The 22,120-nt window shown below is 43.6% G+C and overlaps 3 protein-coding genes across 7 annotated transcripts; all 3 read right to left on the reverse strand.

The window, feature by feature from the left end:
• Positions 1 to 310: 310 nt before the first annotated feature.
• On the reverse strand, positions 311 to 13,286 carry LOC131471099 (AP-4 complex accessory subunit RUSC1-like). Of its 4 annotated transcripts, none has more exons than XM_058647393.1 (12): positions 10,973 to 13,286; positions 8,020 to 8,880; positions 6,881 to 7,003; positions 6,728 to 6,804; positions 6,123 to 6,140; positions 5,609 to 5,783; positions 5,173 to 5,278; positions 5,038 to 5,084; positions 4,459 to 4,955; positions 4,126 to 4,370; positions 3,158 to 3,325; positions 311 to 2,907 (listed from the first exon to the last, which is right to left on the reverse strand). In XM_058647393.1, the coding sequence occupies exons 1-12, from the start codon at positions 12,951 to 12,953 to the stop codon at positions 2,742 to 2,744; spliced, it is 4,464 nt and encodes a 1,487-aa protein (XP_058503376.1). In that variant the 5' UTR covers positions 12,954 to 13,286; the 3' UTR covers positions 311 to 2,741. The 4 variants fall into 4 exon arrangements, with proteins under 4 accessions (XP_058503376.1, XP_058503374.1, XP_058503378.1 ...); XM_058647391.1 differs by having other exon boundaries at positions 8,020 to 8,883; XM_058647395.1 differs by lacking the exon at positions 8,020 to 8,880.
• LOC131471293 (WASH complex subunit 3-like) lies at positions 13,072 to 17,048 on the reverse strand. The gene is made up of 3 exons (XM_058647791.1): positions 16,304 to 17,048; positions 13,270 to 14,262; positions 13,072 to 13,075 (listed from the first exon to the last, which is right to left on the reverse strand). Exons 2-3 carry the CDS (start codon positions 14,136 to 14,138, stop codon positions 13,072 to 13,074), a joined length of 873 nt encoding a protein of 290 aa, XP_058503774.1. The 5' UTR covers positions 14,139 to 14,262; positions 16,304 to 17,048.
• Positions 17,049 to 17,163: 115 nt separating this feature from the next.
• fdps (farnesyl diphosphate synthase (farnesyl pyrophosphate synthetase, dimethylallyltranstransferase, geranyltranstransferase)) lies at positions 17,164 to 21,989 on the reverse strand. 2 transcript variants are annotated; one of them, XM_058647398.1, is made up of 10 exons: positions 21,833 to 21,989; positions 21,233 to 21,385; positions 20,995 to 21,135; positions 19,795 to 19,875; positions 19,585 to 19,707; positions 19,416 to 19,504; positions 19,247 to 19,319; positions 18,658 to 18,735; positions 18,422 to 18,556; positions 17,164 to 17,808 (listed from the first exon to the last, which is right to left on the reverse strand). In XM_058647398.1, exons 1-10 carry the CDS (start codon positions 21,833 to 21,835, stop codon positions 17,608 to 17,610), a joined length of 1,077 nt encoding a protein of 358 aa, XP_058503381.1. In that variant the 5' UTR covers positions 21,836 to 21,989; the 3' UTR covers positions 17,164 to 17,607. The 2 variants fall into 2 exon arrangements, with proteins under 2 accessions (XP_058503381.1, XP_058503380.1); XM_058647397.1 differs by lacking the exon at positions 21,833 to 21,989 and having other exon boundaries at positions 21,233 to 21,667.
• Positions 21,990 to 22,120: the final 131 nt, after the last annotated feature.

Here is a 22,120-nt window from a genome sequence, read left to right on the forward strand (position 1 = left end):
AGGGCTGCGGCTCACACTGGAGATTTATTCTCCTCTTTTTGCCCTTCGTGCGACTCATCCCAGGGCGTCCTGAAATATTTGGATCAAGCGAAGCAGAAGTGAGAGGAATCTCCTGAAGTGTTCCCACTGAAACGTAGTAGGGTCAGCAGTGTGTGGACAGGTCTTTACAGGGAAATCGTCTGGAACACTCAGGGGAAGTCCTGTCACATTTAAGAGGATACGTACTTCATGTGGTGAACACTCTCTCGACCTTTCTCTTAAGTCGTTTTACCCATCAGTGCAAATAGATGAGTCACACAGCGGAACAAGATTGGTTTATACTGATCCTTTTTATTTGGTGTATTTACAAACAAGCACATGCAGGAGGTGGACAGTGACTGACACTAGGGGGGCACTCAACTAAATGCAATAGTGGGATACTGGGGGCCGTCTACAGGCTACATGACACCAGTGAGATAAAAAGGAGAACACACACACACACACACACACAAGTTGAAGTGCAGAATGTGCAGATACTCATTTGTGCTCACACTCGTCACTGCTTTCACTGCCTCATATGTGCATAAACACACACTCAACCCAGATAGAGAGAGAGAGACATTAGATGGGACATTTAGTTATTCCTCTCCAAAACCTCAAGATCAATAAATACATCTAATAAATTAAGAGCTTTTCAAAACAAAATGCATTTAGAATATAATCTCACATTATAAAAAAAAATGAATCAACACCATGTGTCAAAGAGTGAACTGATTTTATATCACTTCAGTTTTCTATTATGTCTTGATTTCTTGTAAAACACCTAGGTAATATCCATTTGATGGCATTTTGCTATGATCATTCGTTACACATTATGAGCACTGGCTGAGTTTTATGCTACTGGACTTTTGCTGTAGTGACGGTGAACTCATGCTACATGGCATCAACACAAAAAAGATGGAGAAACTTTGAAGGACTGAACTTTTCCCTGATTGACATCACTGAAATGTTCCTGCTGAATTACGATGAGGTCATTTGGAGGCAGGTCCTTTCTTTATTTCTTTTTTATTTCTTTATTTTGGACCAGCTTTTTTTTTTTTTTTTTTTTTTAACTTGTAACCATTTAAGCGAGTACTTTTATCTTCACGTGCACAGTAACATTAAAATTATAATTATGACTTTGTACATTGAACTATTATGCATAGTCATAAATACAGAATCTAGAGAATAATTATGACACAAAAGCAACATATTTCAGGTGAGCAACTTTAGGGTCAACATATCATTTCCACCACGACCACTTCTACTACCACTATCATTAATAATATCAATGATTATGAAATATGGCAGGAAGTTAAATATGAAAGCTGAGGTACAAGGTGAAAACCAGCCACCAAACCTTGCAGACTTCACTGTAGCTGTTGGGATTTACATGAATCAACGGGCTTCTTCATATTTTTAAGTCTAGATAGAGAGGAACAAGAGCTGAGCATAGTTTAGTGAGGTGTTCGCTCACGTTGGCCCTGTGAGGTTTTCCATGGATGGAGAGAGAGAAGCTACAGACTGCTGTTGTATGATATTATTAACTTAAATGTCTGGGACCGATGGTTATTCTTCTGGCATTATTCCAAAGCATTCATGGCACACTACAATGCATACGTGTTTGTTTTTTTGTTTGTTTTTTTTAAGTTATGAATAATATTACATGTCTAATTATTTCATTAATATGACATTATAACAAGACAGTGGTGATACATAAAAGTGGGGAAGTCGCTGCATTTCATACCTAAAGGAAACACACACACTGTTCTTTTTTCTCCAGTGCGACTGGCGGCCATCGGATGTGTGTGAAAAGTCACAGATGTTAAGATAAAGAATGAATCCATCCATTATTAATCATCGCCCTCCTCGGCGAGGCCACCGCATCGAGCTGCTCATGTTTCGCTGCCTTTCTCTTGTTCATCTATCTTCCCATCTACCTCGGTAATAATCTGAATTTATATACCTATATATATTTATATATCTATTTATATATATTTTTATGTATATTTTACAGTCGCATATAGTCTCGGAAACATGACAAACTCACATGAAACCAGGCGATAGAGGTGAGAGGTCAATCGAACACGGATGTACACGGCTACAATTCACGACATTACTACGCAGTATGCATCAGGAGCTTTGGGCCCCGGTGCTTTCTCCACTCAACAACCTGTGAACCACGGCTCTGCACCGCTGATGAACACAGGTACATACGTGGCTAACACCAAGCTGCTGACTGTCGCCTCCTCACAGCAGAAGCCACTGATCTGAAAACGCACAAACGGTTTCGACAGCACTGAACGTCCGCTGTGGTCGTTTTCAGACCAGCGGCTAAGAGCGAGTAAAGCAGAGACTGAGAGAGAGATACTTCACTCTTAAGATCCAAAAGGCTTCCAGTATGAAGTGGTCAAAATTTGATTTGAGTGATTATTTCACACCATCTGCTGCATTACTGCTGCTAAAACCCATTAGTTGCATGCTGCCAAACTGGATGAATTGTTATGGGGAAAAACCCTTATGCTCATAAAGGAAGAGAGCTGCAGACGGCTCACAGTGAACGCAAAGCAGAACAGATGGTGTTGTGCACTCAACTCAAACTCTAACCAAGCAAGTGTGAAATATCCCTTTCAGAGTAGAGGGGGCCTCACCATAACGTTTCCATAACTGCCTAAAATATATATATTTTTTTTTTATGTAGTGCAGCAGTTATGGCGCCAAAGTCACATGATCAGGGACGTGTATCCGATAGGTACCAGTCCCTCTTTGTCTCCCTGACGACAACGGATCCAGTCTTGATCGACGCCTCCCAACACCTGGAGCTCCTCACCTTTGCAGAAGCTGAGCTCCGAACCTGTTCCGTTGTGGTCGCACAGTGTTCGCACTGACCTGAGAACACACAGCAGAGACCGCCTGAGCCAAAATGGCCGACAATAAACAACAACAACCACCACCATCACCACCACAAACCAGAACATCATGTGTCCCAGTCTCGCATGAGTCACAGTGGCAGGATGAAGTCACACTGGTGAGTCACTAATTATATTACATCAAGAGAAGATGACTTTATGCATCGCAGGACAGAGAAAGTCTGATCTATCACTTCCCAACCAATGTCATGACTCACACGTCCTCATACCTGAGTGGTCGGGGTTTGTCCTTCATCTCCAGTGACTCAGTCTCTCTCTCTGACTTTGGCTCGCTTTCTCGCTGAGGCTCCGGGGCCCTCTTTAACATCGGAGCGGAGGTGCTGCTCACCATTCGGGTCAGTGCCGTGACACCAGGAGCCAACCACTGAGAGGGACGCCTGAAGAGAGACAGAAGAGTCACTTACAGACCTAAACCAAAGACAGTTGCATAGTCATGCAGTTTATTTGTGAGGTGTAAGTCCTGAGACACACCGGGTACAACCCACATCGACGACAGCCAATGAGCAACCAGCGCGTATGTTTGCCATAGCGATGGGACGATACCACTTATTTGTGTCCGATAACGACACAATATCATTTTAGACCATTTATGAACGTATGAAGCTGTTAACAGCACATGTGTGCTGAGTCATGTCAAAGACATCATTCTCCAGATGCCTAACAAATATTGCTGTCCCAAAAAGAAGACATAAACAGCCCAAAACATGACTCAGCCAAAACGTTTTTGCTGATTTAAAGTGAAGCATGCAATATATAGGATTTTTGGATTGTATCGGATTCTACATTTTTATCTGTCCGATATCTGATCCAGTGATTTTAACCAGTATCGGACCAATACTGACCCATACCGATTCTTTAATTAAATAAAGAGGATATGGTATAATGTATCGGATATGAGCCTTTGTTGTGTGTCCCTTTGGCTGCAAGTCCTTTGCTTGCGTCTTCATTACTCATCTTTGTATTGACTGGAACAATCAGCCAATCACAGCGATCTCTCTCATCAACAGTGATGCCGACTCCAACAAGGGTCAGTGGCGTTGCATACACTGTCCTGACAAGGTCAATGAGCGTCAGGGCAGTGTGACCCAGACTTAACAATGACATCAGCAGCAGCTGCAGTCGCTGATGTCATTTATTCATTTATTATGTATTCAATGTCTCAAGACAAAAGGCAAACCTGGTTGGCAGTGAGTGATTTGTGGGGCTGCTGGGGCTTTTCGAAGCTCCAAACAGCCGGCCCAGACCCCAGGGAACCTGAGCACCGCTGCTGACCGGAGCGTAGTCACTTCCTGGCTGAGTGTGGAGGTCCGGCAAGTCTGCCCTCATTTCCTCCCTTCTACCTGCGGACAGGCTCAGCTCATTCAGGTTCTGGCTCAGTCGGCCTCCCCAGCGCATTACAGCACCCCATCCCTGCTGGATCACCTACGATTAAAAGAAATGTCAGTCCTGCGTGACCTCACCCTCATTAATGATTGAAATATATTGAACAGTTACAAAAGAAGAAAGCTACCTGTCCTGCCTGCTGAGCAAGGCTGTCGTCCTCCATGTTTGGAGGAGGTAACGCTTCAATTTCCTTCTCCTGTACCCACAAAAGCTGTGGACTTGTTTGACTGACAGTGTTCGAAACGTTTAAAGTCGCAGCACTGAAATCGGTCGCCTCGCCTGAACTCTTTGGATCAGTCACTGGTGACCATTTTTCTTTAGCTGCCTGATGCTCTGGGCTTCCAAAGTCTACTTCTGACAGGCTTCTAATATATTTGCTGCTTGGGATTTTGGATTGAGACTCCTTCGTCGACAGCTGGACCCCTGCACCCGGACCGGGCGGATGAGGGATCTCTGGGACGTGACTGTCTGGCTCTAAGTGGTGGTGCTGGAAGAGCAGGTCAAGGTTGAAGGTGAGGAGACTGAGAGGCTGCAACACAAGGAGCAGCTCCTCAAACAGAGGCTGGCAGGTGGTCAGAGACAGAAGCATGAAGGAGGAGGGATGGTAGAATGTTTCCAACACATCTGGGAAAAGACAAAAGACTGTCACACGCGTCTGCATGTTTTAAGAAGAGGAGACATGGACACGCAAGTGATGGAAACTTACCACAACACGACTGAAGGTGAGACAGCCAGAAATCCAGAAGCTTGGTACTTAAAGGGAAAAACAGAGAGGAGAAGAAAAGTGAATATACACAGGGAACATGTGCAGAACCAATTTAGACTAAATAGAAATACTTACTTCAAGAGACCAAGGAGGAATGCATTGAACCGGTGTTTGTTACGCCTAAGCTGGCCCAGCTCCCCGACTCGAACGTGTAGGTTGAACAAAGCTTGTGTTTTAGGACCTGGAAAAGTGGGTTGATGAGGAGAAAAGAAAGCGCACATAAATACACTTAAAGAGAGTCAGACAGAGAAAGGGATTCAGTGAAAAACTGCAGTGAAGCTTGCTCTTAGAGGCAAATCAATATCTGCATCCTGCTGTTCACTTTATTCAGTATTTTTGGCATGAAAATCAACACGCATTGACAAGCGCGTATGTGTGGGAAAATACGAGACAGACAAATCCGCAGCTTTATGATTGTATCCTACGGGGAATAAAACCCAAATAAATACCAGCCTATAAATCAAAATCCTAAAAAAAACAACTCTAAACAGGTCATTTTCTGGTACCCTACCTGGTTTGGTTGAGGCCTGCACTAAGCCCCAGGCAGAGTTTGGCCTCCTGCCTGCAATCAGGTCACTCTGGTGGGGTTTCAAGCCATCGGTCAGCAAGCTGTGCAGCGCAGGGCAGAGGCACTGCAGCACCAGACGGCCCAGAGATGGATTTACAGAGCTGTCTCCTGATAAGGCCTGAGAGGAGAGAGGAGAGGAGAGGAGAGGAGAGGAGAGGAGAGGAGAGGAGAGGAGAGGAGAGGAGAGGAGAGGAGAGGAGAGGAGAGGAATGAGGAGTGTGAGAGGAACATGTGGTGGGAGTAAAGGGGTAAACGGAAGAGGAAACGATGCTCAGTGATCAGGAGAGACAGGGGAAGAAATCAGACAGGGTGAATCAAGCCAGGGAGGGGCGGCGGGATGGGTGGAGTAAACAGGATGATGAGGGTGAGCGATGATTTGGGCCAGAGGTTTGGGGGAGTCAGATTAAAAAGATATATTGCAACTATGAATCTGGGTTATCTAAGAATATTCTAGTACCTTGTTAACTGAGAGAGACTGAGGAGAGATGGAACCAAATGTGTAGAGTCAGAACAAGAAGAAAGGGAGGGAAATCATTTTCAGACAAACAATGCATTTATCACTTTTCTATATTGACAGAAGGAGACTGATCATGTTTTTTTTATCTGTTGGGAGAAATAACATTAGGGCTGAATGATTAACTGGTCTCAGGAGACCACAAACTTGGTAATTAGGCCACAAATAAATGACACAACTACTTTAAAGTGAGATTACTTTCAGTAAAGTCCTGTTATTATATTATTGGACGTTTAATTTATTATTCATTTAACATAAGCACAACTTTTGTGAAACAAAGATTTTTCATACATTAATGGTGTGTCTTGTGCTAATGCTCCATCATGTTTTAAATCCATTAACACGGTGTATACTGAATGACAATGTATACATCATATTGAATCGCAATTTCAATATCTATCTGAAAAACTAACAATTAGGTATTTTCCACCAAATCATTCAGCTCTAAAGAAGTGTGCGTACGTGTGTGTGTGTTTGTGTGTGTGTGTGAAACAAACAACTACTACTCTAAGGGAAATAATAATGATGTACATTAAGCAATGACTGACCTTCTGAACCACAGTCCGAGATGAACTGAAATGGGCCAAAATGGTTTCCACTGCCACATTGACTGCACTGACCAGAGCTGGAGGGACAACAATGGTCTGTAGTTAAACACAGAAAGTCACTGACGCACAGCTGTGCAGGAGACAAACGCTCACCTTTCTTCTCCTGCAGGCACAGCGAGGACAGACCAAGACCTCTCATTGAAAACTTCACATCTTCGCCCATCCAGGATGAGTCTCCCCTCTGTACGGAGCCAGCGTATGAGACACTACGAACAGCTGACAAAAGAAAAGTGCAATTACTCACGGCACAAGTACGAAAAAAAAAAAAAAGACAAACTCAACAAAAGCAAAATGAATCACCAGACAAAAAAACTGAAATATCCGTGTTAGTAAGAGCAATTAAGCGATGGTGAAGCATCGGATAAAGGAAGTTAGAAGCAGATGGTGCTACTGACAATAATTAGTGTGCGAGTACATTCTGTAAATACTGCTTCAAAGTGGCGAGCATTCAGCATCTGGAACTACGACAATAACTTCTTGTCTGCATCAGGGATTAACCGGATCCTGTGCATAAACCTTGACTCACACAGACCTAATGAGAGTAGAATCATACACAGGAGTGAAACTGCGTGACCTACCACAGGATTCATTAAAGTTAAATTAACACACGTGTGAAGGGTTGTTTAGACGTTTACATTTACCAGAAATGACGAATGGGACACTGTGGGCCTTTAGTTTGCCTTATTGCACGCACTAATAAAAAGCTAGGACTTTAACAGTATAACAACAACAATGTGTGCTTTGCATGAAATGCATGTGTCCATTTTAATACAGTGTGCACAAACAACAAGAACAAAACAAACATGGAGACGGACAAGACAATACCAACACGAATACAGACGGACAGAGGAGGACACAGAGAGAGGGGGAGTGATTAGAGTGGCCCTTGACACCCACTGACAGGAGCAGCTGTTATTCTTCTGGATGCCTTTTGCAGATTTGAAAGGACAGTGTAGATAAGAGGTTATCAGATGACCTGCAGGAAGCTGCCTCATGATACATAAAAACAGCTCCCCCCGTTGACCCCGTTCTTCCAAATCTGCAAAATCTTCTGGGATTGAAAAAAGTGGCACAAAAAAGGGTGAGGGCCACCGTGTCCAGAGCCAGGTACAAAGACAGGAGAAGACAGACGTACATGAAAGCAAGATGTCAGAGACCCACAGAGAAAGAGAGAGAGAGAGGAAGTGTGTAGAGTGTGGGGGAAGGGAAGAGAAGAGAGAAAGAAATCTTACTCGCCAAACGTGACTGCGGAGGAGCCTGGTAGAGTTTTGGGGGTAGGGGGGGAGCCCTGGTTGGTATAGGAGGGTAGAGGTTTGGATAGTAGAGGGGAGCAGCGAGGGCAGGCAAGGTGTGCGAGCGGGGAAAAAGCGGGGAGCTGAGGCCTGAGGAGCCCGGAGGGGGAGCTCCAGGGCGCTGGGGAGGAGACAAGGCTCCAATGGGGGAGAGGCGAGGAGGTGCACCCCTGTGCAGAGGGCAGTTCTTAGGGTGGTATAGGTAGTAGGTAGGCAGCGGAGGAAGTTCTTTGAATTTCCTGGCCTTATTGCTGCTGCTGCTGCTGCTGCGGATGTCTACGTGTGAGTGCGAGTGCTTTTCTACACACAGTGAATCCATTGCATTAATGCTGTTTGAATACGTCATCATGACATCTATGTTCTTATATGGAGTAGTGCAACCTGGTGCCTCAGTGGTGCCACTAAGTGGCGAGTCCGACTCAGTGTGTGTGTCATTATTCTTCTCTGACTCACTGCAGTAAAGAGAGTCAGACACAAACTTCCTGTCATTAGCGCGTGTGGTTTGCTTTAAGACGTTCTCATAATCGGGAGGGAAATCTACACCTGCATCAGCCAGAGAATCGTAATTAAAGCCAGAACTTATATCAGTGGTGGAATCGTCTCTGTAGATGCAGGAGGAGCTGGCTGCAGAAAGCCGCTCTGTGTTGCAGTGTTTGTCTGTGGACTCTCTGCCTACATGGGTGTGGGGCCTTGGATCTGCATGGTGCTGTGAGTTAGAGTAGCCTGGGCGATAGGAAGGCAGGGCAGCATGGAGGAAGTAAGGTTGGGGAGACTGGGCAAGGGAGAGTGGGGGTGAGGAAACTTCTTATGAAGAACGCAAAATTGTAAGGTGCAGGAGACCAGATGGAGAGGAGCAATAGCATGAGCATAGGGAGCAAAGCAGAGCCATGGACAGACAATGAAAACAACACAACGCCATGGGAAGTTGGAAAAACAGGAAAGAAATCAGGTAACGAAATTGGAAGGAGAGAGAGAGAGAGAGAGAGAGAGAGAGATGAAGAAAATGTTAGTGTCAGTTGAGAGAAAAATGCACATTAATGCATGCTCTCCAGCAGATATTGTCATCATGTAACATCATGCAGTAATGCAGCATCTTAAGAAGTCTAATAGTTGATTGACAGGTACAAACTAACAGTGTGTGAGCGTCAATGGAGCTGATTTATGAAGGGCAATAATGACACTCTTCCACTTAGAACAGTTTGACACAACAGGAAATGATAACATCTGGTGAACAGCCCGTCTCTCGGCTACATGTTTAAAATACACGATCGACCCTTGATCCATACCTAAAACGTCACCATCAGTCATAAAGATTGATCACATTTTTATACACAGTTTCACTTTTTCTTTCACATTTTCCTTCACAGATACGAGTATTAAGTACGAATGCCAGTCTTGAAGCCAAAGCTTTCGTACTTCACTGCAGATCTTGGACAGATCACCTCTGGATCACCTTCTCTCCTGTCTCTCCCTGCTGTTCTCTGCCTTTGTTTTCTGTCTCTGCCTCCCCTCCCCTTACCAGCAGCACAGCAGCAGTACAGTGTAATGCTGAGTCAGTCAACAGACTCTTGTCTTCTGTCCGCTCGCGCTCAATCACTCTGACTGTCTAAAACTTTGGCAACAATGTCCATTAGACCCAATGACTTACTGATAAGCTGTGATCTACAAAATGAGCTGGAAAGCAACCATACCGTGGTCTGACTGTGCAGTCTCCGACAGGGGAACCAACACATGACACTTCCTATTTTTCCTACACTGGCTCTCAGCCATTGGCCAATAAACTGAGCGCCACCTCTTGAGATCTTAAAGGTGTACACACCTTCTAACTCCACGGCCACTGAACCTTCTTGCACTGAAACACACACAGCACATACCATAAATAGAGTGCTCAAACTCATTTTCATGATTACAAAGCCAGTGTAAACGTGTGAAATAACGCGTAAGTTATGATATAATTTTTAATATAAATGGTTAAACTGAGAAATTAGAGGCAGATGGCGACTGGGAGAAGTCGAACCATTTTTTTTTTTAAACGAAGTTACACACTGCTGTAGCTGGACATTGTCAATCTAATGTTCAGTTTCGGTGCGGCCTACTGCAGCACTGCGTGCGATGAGTAACTTGATCTGAGCTGTCTGTGCCACTCCAGGGAGCATGGATGAGGGTGAGGAGGCAGGAGAGACAGCGAGAGCAGAAAAGCACACAAGCATCCTAAGCTGATGAGATTTAGCACTAATAAAGGAGGGAAGTAAAAAAATTACAGAGAGAAGAACAAAATAAAAGAGGTGTAAGCTGAGAGTTTAAGGGAGAGAAAGAGGTAGAAAAAGGTGGTGAACTCAGTGGGCCCTCCATTATCCTTCACTCCTCAGTCTGAAAAGTGGATGAATAATTGAATAAGGCAGTGGTGACATCACGCTGAGATAAACAGAGGAGGAAATACTGGCTGGAAAGTTTCCAGCCTCCAATTTCTCTCCACATTATCTCCACTACTCCCTCTGTCTTTATCCCTCTATCCCTCACTTTCCCTCATCTTCTCTTTCCAGCTCTTTCTGTCATGTTTCTGTCCTCCTCCAACCGAAATCACCAAAATCTTCATCGTCATAATGTATCCATCATCATCCTTTTCTGTGACTCATGCTCACAATCTGTCTCTGCTCTCTTTCCATCTCCCTCGGTTTATTGTTCAGTCCAAGGATATTATTTGTGCAATACTGAGAAACCAGCCGACCGTTAGTCTATCATTCTCCATCTGTTTCTCTCCATCATCGCCCCAGCTCAGATTTGTTACGTCGCCCAATTTACGCTGAGCTACTGTGTCGTGTTAATTTTCTACACAAATACTCATACACACACTCCTCTATCATTGCTAAATGATCATGAAATCCATACTCACCTGTAGTTCTTGATTGCAAACTCCGCCCTCCATCTGCTTGTCCTCTCACCTCCACCTCCTCCTTTTTTTCTTCCTCCTTTCCTTCTTTTTCCTCCCTCTGAACTTCCTCGCTCTGCCACTCTCTGCCCACGGTCCACAGACTGTTTTCGCTGACGGAGCAGCCCATCTTCTGTGATGGGCACAGCTCTGGCTGTCCACCCTCCTCGTCAGCCCTCTGGAGCATCTCCTTCAGAGCAGCCATGGAGGTGAGAGCAGGTGGTGGCGGCATGAACAGCGCCTGAGCCTGAGAGGTGTATTCCCACTGGATACCATCGCTTCCGACCTTCTCCCTTCTCCACTTCAGGTTGTACAGTATATCTGGATCCGGGGTGATGACTGTGGGGTCAGGCTCTGGGTCAGTGATCACCCTCGTCAGTGGGTAGTTGCTCTTGTTACGGAAGCGCAGCTCTTTGAAGGTTGTGACGTTTGGAGCTGAACCGGATGAACCAGTCTTCTTTTGACTCTCCAGAGGAGATTTTCTCATTTCAGGGGGCGGAGGTTGTGGTGGGGCGTCGTTTTCGGGTGTGAATGCTATTAGCCAGTCAAAGCGATCGGGTTGTGCAGAGTTGGCAGAAAGAGTGCTGACTTTAGGGTGTGACAAAGATGGCGGGATCGGTGGTAAGGGGCGAGGAGGAGGAGGAGGAGGTGACTCTAGCAACTCAGTGGAGTAATGGAAAGTCTCAAAGCTCATGTCATTTGCTTTGGTATCATGTGTATTGCTAAGACCAGTGCCACTGTTCCTCTTCCTTCTTCTTGCCATCTCGGTGAATGTGGTGGTCTTTTGTGTGTCTTTGCTCTCCTCTTTTCTTTTAACTTCTTCAACTATAGCTACCCTTTCATCTCCGATGCTGCTGCATCCGTCTTTATCTATGAATTGGGAGTCACACTCCTTCTCCTCCTCCCTGTCTTTTAGTCTAAACTCATGTGATTCCACGGATCTGGATGGAGGAAGATCTACTCCATCTACCTCATCGTCTAGCCCTCCGACACAGACGCCAAGCTCTGGACTGAGTTTGAGTAGTTCAGCCTGAGTCAATCCTGCAAGCATTAGAAGCTTGCGGATCTCGACATCCAGTGCATGGAAGGAGGGTGGAGGAGGCAGGGCAGGTGGTACGGCAGGAGGAGATGAGGAGGATATGGAGATAACAGGTGGAGGGGGAAGAGGTGGTGGACGCGACGTAGGAGGTGGGAGAGACAGCGGGGTCTTTTCTTCCTCAGCTTTAAGAGCAGCAAGTCGCTGTGCCTCCTTCCTGGCAAGGTGGCGTTTCCGAGGGGGGGGAATGGGGGGAGTTGGGGTGGGGATGGGTCTCGGTGGAGAGGGAGTAGTATAGAGGGTGAGGTAAGGGACTGCTTTAGAGGCAGGGAGAGGAGGAACTGATGGTGGAGATGGAGGAAGAGGTTTCTCGCATCTAAAAGTGGTGAATGTTGGGGATGATGAGTTCGGGGAGAAAGTAGACAATGTGGGAGAGGTGGAGACGGCCATGGAGGTGGTCTCTCTGCTGATATTGATGTAGTCATGGAGGTAAGAGTTGACACTGGCGTGTCGGGCAGGAGGTTTAGGGGGTCTTGGTGGTGGCTCAACAGGGGAAGGAGTGAGTGAATCTGGAACAAGAGGATCATCGCAGTCTGATGGAGCAGTGAGGTCGACCCCAGCATCTGAAAACTCCTGAGAGTCTCCCATTGATTCCCCGGGGCATTTATACAACTTCCAGGGAATGTCAATGTTGCCCATTTCATCCATGATGTCCGAGAGATCGTGCTCCTCCAGATCTCCAAGATCAAATCCCTTCTCGTGGAGTCTGGCGATGTAAGCCAGTTTTACCTCCCTGTTCACCTTCTCCAAGCGATCAAGGTGATCTAACCGATCCCTTAAAACATCCCAGTGCTGTTCCCCCTCCAGATCCCAACGAGCTACTTGGATCACCTGGCTGAATCGCTCCATTTTCCCGAACTCACCCACTGATTCTAGAAAGTCAAGCAAACCTAGTTTGGTGACCTCAGAATCATCCTTGTCTCCTAAATAATCAGGGGACGGGGAGTCGAGGGCCGAGGGGTAGCCTTCATCTGGGGAACATGGGGAAACAGGGGTATGTGATGGCAAGAAAAAGGGATTACGGCTAAGAGAAAGGGATGGCGGTGCAGACGGCTGGCATTCAAGGGCTTCAGGAAGAAAACGCTCTTTTGGGGACAGAGCGACAGAAACACGATCTTGGTCATGAGAAGAGCAGATGGAGGCACATTGATCTGTGCAGTCAGACTCCAGATCAGAGCAGGAGCTGATGGAAGTGGAGGACGAAGAGGTAGATGAGGTGAGAGAGAACTCCAGGAGAGATGGGGGACCGTCACAGCACGAAGGGACAAGAGTGTCGTCATCATCGTCGTCATCGTCGTCATCGTCGTCGTCATCAATTTCCCCACTGCTCTCATCTTCGTCATCTTCTTCCTCTATCTTTACATTTTTCTTGTTGTCCAGATCAGAGTTTTTATCTCCGCTCTTGTCTTTGTTCTCCGCGCTGGCAGCGGGGCAAACAGGTAATTCCACCTGGGACTGAGCTTGCGATGGAGGTTGAGGTTGCTCTTTTGGCCCTGTCCCATTCTGCCTCTGGGGCAACGGGCCCGGAGGAGGAGGAAGCCGGAGCTGCTGTCTGAGAGAGATGGTGTTGTTGTTGTTGTGGTTATGGTTGAACATACTGTTGTTGTCTTGTGGGGAGCGTCCATCACAGCATAGGCACGGGAGGCTCGGCTCATTGCAGTTTGGGTCAAGAGGGAGAACAGATGGAAGAGGAGGAGAAGGAACGGCTGCAGGTGCAATTTTGGTTGCTGCTGATGCACGCAAAATCTTGGGCTTGGGCTTAACTGGTTTGGAGATGGTGGAAGCCTGTTTTTGAGGGCCAAACCTGGATGGGTTGACTGGAACTCGTGGTTGCACCCCCACCCTGGTCCTGGTGGGAGCAGGGGTAACTTTAACAACCCGGCGTGGGGATGATGTCTTGATTTTGTTCATGTTTTTATCCTCTTTCTGAGCACCAGGACCGTGAGACTTTGGTCCAGCTAAGGTACTGGTCCGTCTGCTGACGTCAAAGCGCCGTGGCTTTGAAGCCTGGGAGGAGCAGCTAGAGGACTGCATTGTAGGGATAGGACTTTTTAGGATAAAATGATATTTCTGTTGCTATAGAAACAAGAGTTGCTAAGGCTGGAGCGATCCAAACAATGACGCTCCGTGACGGTCACATTTTGGCTTCACTTCCGTCCTGGAACATCAAAAGAAAACACAGTGAATAAGACTACGGGCAAACTCTGCAACAGCAAAGACTATTTCCCCGCTCTGCATCACTGCAGGTTTAGACTATAACAAAATCACACTCATCTGGATCATCTATGAAAACCCACTTTTTGGGCTTTATATAATCTAATTATCACAGCAATGATATTAACACAGAACACACACACACACAGCCTCAAACATAGTCTTGCTACAAGAAAAGAAACAAAACCCCACAGTATCAAATATCAGCACTTAAGGGAAATAATTATATAATTAATAAATTATAATAAATATAAATTATTAATCAAGGTGTAAACTGCCTTTTCACCCAGTGTCACTGTCGACTAGGACTACTCCAGCTCGTCCCTGAGGTCGATCATCAAAGGAGATGCAGAAGCATTTTGATCATCGATTTATTCACTAAGTGAATGTGAATTTTCTTAGCGTTTTTATGATTGTAAATTCAATTTCTTGCTGGGATTTTGACTGCTATGTTGTCGAGATGAACTTAAAAGAAAGAAACTGAAATGAAGATTTAGTTGCAGCTCTCAAAAATGTTGTGTCGAGCAATAAACCTTAGACGAAAAAACTATTTTTGCATCTTGAATATCACTTTTGTTGGGGGAGAAAATATGAACATTATGATGATTTAACATTTTAGGGAGTCTGTCAACAAACAAAACATATTTTCTAGAAAAATCTTCCAGCCAAATGCAGCTGATTCAGATGCCTCTCAGCTTGAAAACAACAAACTTTCACAAAAAAGGAAGAGGACTGGAGCACACTGATAAATATTCCACCTTAATTACCTGCCTCAAGCCTTTGTTTGCTCTGACTCTGATAAAGACACAGCAGAGTCAAGACATTAGTCAGATTGCACTATAAAAGGCTGAAGATTTATTAGTGTGCTTTGGTCATCTTCTTTTTCTCTGACTACATATTTTATAATCTCAAGAGCAGGAATTTAGGATCGGTGGATTCCTGCAGCCCTGCAGCATTTCATCAGCTGCTTTGTCACACACTTTTATCTTTACCCAAAACATTGCGGTGTCTTTTGATTTGCAGCCCGAGCAAAGAAGTGGCTTAAAATGCTCCCCAAATGCTTCCCCATTTGAATTTTTAATGTTGTCCCAGAATTAAAATAATAACCAAGCACCCACCCACACACATAGGCCTATCTCAGCTAACGGTCCTTTATGATAATCACTGTCAGCTAATTTGTTGCCTAACTTGTCACTCATCATATTCATCTGTTCAGCTTCACTGAGCTCTCCATCTGTGCAAGTCCTTTTATTTTTTTTACCCACCAGATAAGCAGCAGCAAGGTCCAGATTGAAAGTAAAATGACATTAAAAACATCTTAGCTCCAGGGAGAAATGACTGAACATTTAACTGGAGCGTGAAATAATCACACAGCAGCACTGGACAATACAAACTCTATCTTTATCTTTTTTTTTTTTGTACATCCCATCCACCGAAAGGCTGCTGCTGCTCATATATTCCTCCACAGTGCCCTTCACATCACTGAGGAATATAAATCACATCAAGTGCTTGACTACAGCAGGCCTTTGTCACAATAACCATTTAAGACAAGGAAGCCATGGAATAAAACACACACAGAAAAAATGGCATCACATGTAATTTAACCCGTCCTGAGTACAGTATTATTTACCCCTGCATTTATTGATCCACTGAGCTGATGTAGACGGGGAGGATGGGAGGAGGAGGAGAGGAGGAGGGGGTACCACCTCCAACCGCATCGCCTGATACACAGGCCCATCCACCCTGATTGCCCTATTACACTAACCTTATACTCACATCTCCATACAGTAATGATGATAAGTATGATTAAATGTCATTTAAAGACAAACAGCGTTTAAATATAATCAGTGTGAGGAGAGGAATTTCATATGTCTCTACGTCGACGCAGAGATTTCTGCTGGACCTCGCCGAGCACGTCCATTCACACCAATCAAAACTGAAACACGTACAAAATAAACAGCCTGTGAAATAACAACTCGACTCACGATCGGGTTCAGGTAAAGATGGATGAAGGTCTCCATCGTGCAGGTCTGTCTCTCTCACATCCTCTGTCCGTGTGAAAGCACAGAGACTCTCTGACGTTTGCAGCCTCAGCGCCGTCCTCTCGCGAGCGTCCGACCAACCCGAGCAAACCACACCCCTTTTCTCTTCCCTTATCATCACGCTACAATATCAGCTTAACCTCATTTTCTTTAAAAAAAAAAATAAATAAAAAAAAAAATGAAAGCGTCAAGGAGTCTGATTTCCGGTGATTTCTCTCACATAATGAATGTCCTCTTATCAGTCTTCAGGGAAATGAACATAAACTTTGCTCAGTGATTAATCTGCTGGTTACTTTTTTGACACCACCAATTGATTTAGTCAATTACAAGTTGGGAAATACACCAAATGGACACTATAAGTACTTATTTGTAAGTCCTCAAACATAAACATACGTTCAACAAACCTTCATATCACCATCAAGCCTAATTTTAAGAATTAAAATATGAATATATGCACTTCATTTGTGCCGTTTGTGACTCTTGTACATGTTGTAGTGTAATGAAATTCCCTTCACACACCAATAATCCAATACTAGTGTCACTTGGTGAGTCATAATATATTTTGTTGAATTTTAATGATCTTTATTGGCTTTCTGTTGGATATTATGTTCAATAACTAACCTCGTATGCATGAATGAATTGTGTCCCCTTTGTTATATTATAGCAATTAGATTACAAGTCTGTTTTATTATCATATATTAATCATACATATTTTTAGTATTGGAATATTCCTTCTGTACTTCAAACCAAGCATCAGAATGGGGAAGGTGATGTGTTTACACGCACACACAAAAAAACCTAAACAGTATCATAACAATTTTTATTTGTAATTAACACAACTAATTGGGTTTGACCATCTATCCTCAGGAATCTTACACAATCTCCCTTTAATGTATTAAAAATGAATGAAGCTATTCTCACAAAACTAAAATCATTTTAGATGAATCTTCACCCTGCCTTACGGCAGATAAAAATGAAAAAGCTAGATCATCCTTCACAGAGTACTGGTTACACGGTACAGTGTTGCGCTGGGTTCAAAAAATAGAACTGAAGAGACTTGTAATGCATCGTCATCCACAACCAAATATTTACAAATCACTGAAAAGTTCAGAAACTGCCGCCAGGATTTAGAAAAATACATCACACTCTGGTTTGGGTCATGCTGCTGGAGTGAGAGCTCTGCGTCTGCCAGAGGAGCTGGATGATGCACCTGATATTCCTGCACAGATCACATCGTCATTCCCCTCTCACTTGTTCCTCTTGTAGATTTTCTTGGCGAAGTTGAGGAAGACCGAGTGAGGAAGGTTTTGTGCGTGACAAGCGATGAGTTTCTGTAGCCGCTGGTAGCTCTCCTCCTCATAGTTCTGGTACAGTGTTGACATTTGCAGGGTGTTGTACAGTGTTTTGACCTCCTCTATACTTGCTTCATCGTGGCGTCCGTAACATGCCTGAGGACGGAATGAAAATGGAATCAGCATTTGCTGACATACCAGTGAGTGAAGCTGAACATTTCTTCATTTTCAAATCACATCATCGCACTTTGAAACAGAGCAATTTACTCACTCTATTCTTTTATTAGTCCACTGTATGTTCTTTGTGCAATACATAAATGTTGAAAACTGTTCTTATCTGTACGTTTTCATTCTTGCATTTGAGTACAGTAACTGATATTTGGATGGTATCTCATGTGGTGTTAAATTCTATAACATAATAAATATTGGACTAAAGCTTATTGAACAAAGTTTGACCACAAGAATAAGATAATATATTTTACCCAAATCCCTTAACTCTACCTGACAGTGTTCTTTCCCTAAAGTGGGATTAGATTACAGGGTAGTGACAACAAATCTAAGGATTATGAGAAAGGGCAGCACGTTTTCATAGAATTCTGCACTTCCACCAGTGGTGCAATTGTAAAAACGTAAGTACAGTATATTGGACACTATACCCACTCTTCTTGAGCCAAATTTGAATGTAATAACCTTTGCATACAACCCTGTGTTGCAGCCACATTTTCAAAGTATATTACAGTGTTTAAGTGGAAGGGATTGTTAGTCTCACCTCCAGCTCTGCTCTCTGTTCAGGCGTCATGACCTCCAGAGCCTTCACGACCAGCCAGCTACATTTGTTATCCTGGATGTCTGTGCCAATCTTTCCTGTAACAGCAGGGTCACCGTAACAGTCCAAATAGTCGTCCTGCAAGTGACATTCATTGATTATTAACACCATAAAATCTGCAGCACATTATTACCCAATATTTAGCATGGAATTGGACATGGTGTGTATGACGTAATTACCTGTATTTGGAAGAATTCTCCCATCTCAAGTAAGATGTGTTTGGCATTATTGTGCTCCTCTTCACTTTCGATTCCAGCCTAAAAAAAGGCACAGTAAAATCATTATGAGGTATACAGTTGCACCTTAAATGTTCTCATTCTGACAAAGTTTTTATATTTGGCACACACTAATAAGTGATAGTGAATGTAACTTATTACTTATATCCTTATTAGACACCATTAGTGAACACGCACACAGCACAAATCTGCACTCTGGGAGGAAAGGGGGTTCAGTACCTAGCCTGGCATCAGCTGATAACTACTAATTTATGTGATTTACACATTTTTGTTTGATGAAAATTTATATAAATACTGCAAAGTCACAAAAAGTGGACTGCAGTGCAGACACAAAATCCAGATTGCAGAGACAGTTATGCATTAAGTTAAATTTAGTTTTGTGTATCATTTTGTTATTATTATATATAGTAAAATAGGCAAAGATAATCAGCATCATAAATCTACCATAAACCCAGTTTGTGAACTTATTTTTACAGTTTCATCGCCATCATGTCTATGATTTCTTTCTGTGATGTGTTGGCAACACACTCACCATGTACATTGCAGCTGCCACAGGAAGGTAAAAAGAGTAGTAGGCGGTCTTGTATTTTACAATAGCTTTATATCTGTGAGACAAGGTGGGGGGAAAAAACATTACAGTTATTTGCTGTGGTAAACAAAACTCTCCTTTGCAAATTATTTTACATATTTCCCTTCATTACCTCTCCATGGTGAATCTGTTGAGGTCAATCTGACCCGGGGGGGCTGTCATGAGGTCCAGAGCCTGGCCAAGCATTGTCTGGAAAGATGTCTGAAATACACAGAGGTGCATTATGAATCCTAAGCTAATGTATGTCTTCCTGCGTGGTCAATCAGGACTTATAATGATACCTCAGTAAACAGCTCCAGTAGATGGATGTAGTGCGGCTGATCCCTGCAATGTTTGCGAAGAAGTCTGTAGATTGATGCTTCCAACAGAAAAGAATCATTGATGGCGTCCAGACCTATTCCATCCTTAAAAACAAACAGACACATTTACATAAAAACCTGGAAGCACTGTGAAGAGACTAGCACACTATAGAGAATCCATTTCAGTCTCACCTTCTTGTACCAGCAGGGCTGTCCTCTCCGAGTCACAGACGAATCCATGATATCATCTGCCACAAGGAAAAATGCCTGAAGCTGAAAGCAACAGAGGCACAGTTGTTTGACTTAATGACTGAGAGAAGGTAACACCCTCGCTGAAGTGCCACAACAGCCAGTCACTCAAAAAAACTGTGAAACAAGTTGGTAACCTGTGAAGGTCTGAGTAAAATGTTTGTAAATAAGTTTTAAATTAAAATCCGAACCTGTCGTGTTTGTTATTTTAGAAGAGTCCTTTATATTACATATAACTGTCACCATCATGTGACCATCATGTAAAGTAGCTCAACAATGAAACACTGGTTAGAGGGAAGGAGTTTCACGTTATATGATCCATCAAGACCACCATAGTTTCTCACATACACCATCAGACAAAAGGTATTCAGTTGGTTGCAGGTAGACATTGTTTTTATAAAATGTCATAAAAAAAAAGGTTGATCAGTGTTTCCCAAAATGTCAAAATGATGACATCCTCTTAACAGATTTTTTTTTGAGGAGCAAAACATTTTGGAAAATATTCACATTTAAGAAAGTAGAAAGAAAAAAGAAAGTAGAAAGAAAAAAACAACAATATCGACAGATTTGAAAATGTGATTTAAAAAGTATCATGATAACATTTTCAAATCTGTCAATATTGATAATTATCACAACAAATGTCAGACAAATAAAGACTGAATTTCGCTCATGACGGAGGGTTAAAGAAAACAGATAAGGGAGGACCAATTGCAACTTTATCATATGGTAATTTTCAATTTTCATGTAAAGACATGACCCTGATGCTAGCCTGTAGCAATTCTCATTATATAATATGGATATTACTTTGGAAATAACATGGTATTACTTCTATGATATTACTATCTCTTTATTACTAAACCAATAGCATTGTTATTAACAATGCCAGAACCTGGATAAGAAATGACATGATATTTTCAGGCATTCTATTATAAAATGATTACCATAACATAACCTTGTTGTGAGTCATATATGTTACATTGTTGGATGGGCAAAGTGTATAGAGGTTAAAATGATGAATACAGTGTTGACTGAAAGTGAATAAATAGTGTTGCACTGTGTAATGAACATACACCTAAGTGAGTTCATATTGTAATACCTGGGAAAGGTGAGGGTGCTTGTGAAGGTGTGACAACATCTACTCACCAACTCAATGCACCATCCCACAATGAGAGCCCTCTGCACAGTGTCCTGTGTGAGCTGAGAGGGAGGGAGAAGTTCCCTCAGTGAGCCAATCACAGAGAGGCCTCGGTTCTTCTTGCCTCCAGGAGCATTGTACTCTAAAACCTACATGCAAAAAAAGGGTGCACAGCACACTTACATGTAAGAACAGTTAAGCTGGAAACTGAGCAAAAAAACAAGCATACACAGTGTTCATATTTACCTCTTTGAGCCTCCTCAGGGCATCAGCCAGCGCAGGATCAGTGAGGTCTCTCTCTGTGAGCTCCGCCACCAGCTCCTCAAACTGAACATCAAACAGCTGAGGGTCGGACAGCAGAGCCTTTTTGCCGTGAGTCCCATTGCAGATACTGTCTCCCTGGAGAGACGAGGTGCACAGCAGAAGACATGTGTTTTTTAACTTAACCTGACCCACTGTCGGCCACGTCTTTGGGACATTAATGACCAAACTAAGCAGGCGTTTCATCCTCAAACAGCAGCGTGAGTGTCTTCCACACCGGCAACAAGCATCTGCGTTACTACTCGGACTGTACACACCAGGTAAACACGTCACCTTAGCAATGTATTCCGGGTGAGACAAAACGCCAAGCTAACCACGTTAGCCCCATTGGTACACAATGCTTCATGTAAACACGAAGCAAAGACGGGGTCAAGAGAATTATCGTCCGTAAGTTCCGTTGACATGAGGAAGCGCTAGTTGATGTTTAGTCTTCGTGAATATCGAGTTTCCAGTCAAAAACATAGGGTAGCTATCGCATAGCGTAACAACATGTATATATTTATTCGTACAAAAACATTTACATACCATAGTGTCAGCGTTCTTGTCACAAACTGTTGGGTTTAATTCAGCAAACTAAAGTCTGTAATTCCCAAACCCAGGATGTGTAGATTGTAGTTCGTGTTCGCGCCGCAGTGCTTTTTATTATATAGCAGCAGAACTAAGTTTCCCAGAACACCTTGCGAGAGGCACGCGTGGGCGTGGTTTTTAAAGGCTCCATTTGACATTAAGTGTTTTCATTGGCTGGTGACATCGAACCAGGATGGGCTTTCATATGGAATGGCCAATAGAATTTGAGAAGAGGCGGGGTTTAAA

The sequence above is a fragment of the Solea solea genome, chromosome 13, assembly GCF_958295425.1.
Source record: "Solea solea chromosome 13, fSolSol10.1, whole genome shotgun sequence".
In the NCBI taxonomy this organism is placed as follows: domain Eukaryota; kingdom Metazoa; phylum Chordata; class Actinopteri; order Pleuronectiformes; family Soleidae; genus Solea; species Solea solea.

What these genes read in the sequence shown, in the direction of transcription:
- fdps (XM_058647397.1), bottom strand. Translation starts at nt 21,493, where the DNA reads ATGAAACGCCTGCTTAGTTTGGTCATTAATGTCCCAAAGACGTGGCCG. An exon ending in TGGGATGGTGCATTGAGTTG is followed by an intron (nt 19,876 to 20,994) that starts GTGAGTAGATGT and finishes TGTTGCTTTCAG; the next exon opens with CTTCAGGCATTTTTCCTTGT. An exon ending in TGGCAGCTGCAATGTACATG is followed by an intron (nt 18,736 to 19,246) that starts GTGAGTGTGTTG and finishes GCCTTTTTTTAG; the next exon opens with GCTGGAATCGAAAGTGAAGA.
- LOC131471293 (XM_058647791.1), bottom strand. Translation starts at nt 14,138, where the DNA reads ATGCAGTCCTCTAGCTGCTCCTCCCAGGCTTCAAAGCCACGGCGCTTT.
- LOC131471099 (XM_058647391.1), bottom strand. Translation starts at nt 12,953, where the DNA reads ATGGAGCGATTCAGCCAGGTGATCCAAGTAGCTCGTTGGGATCTGGAG. An exon ending in GCAGGCCTCAACCAAACCAG is followed by an intron (nt 5,279 to 5,608) that starts GTAGGGTACCAG and finishes CCACTTTTCCAG; the next exon opens with GTCCTAAAACACAAGCTTTG. An exon ending in TTCCTCCTTGGTCTCTTGAA is followed by an intron (nt 5,085 to 5,172) that starts GTAAGTATTTCT and finishes TTTCCCTTTAAG; the next exon opens with TACCAAGCTTCTGGATTTCT.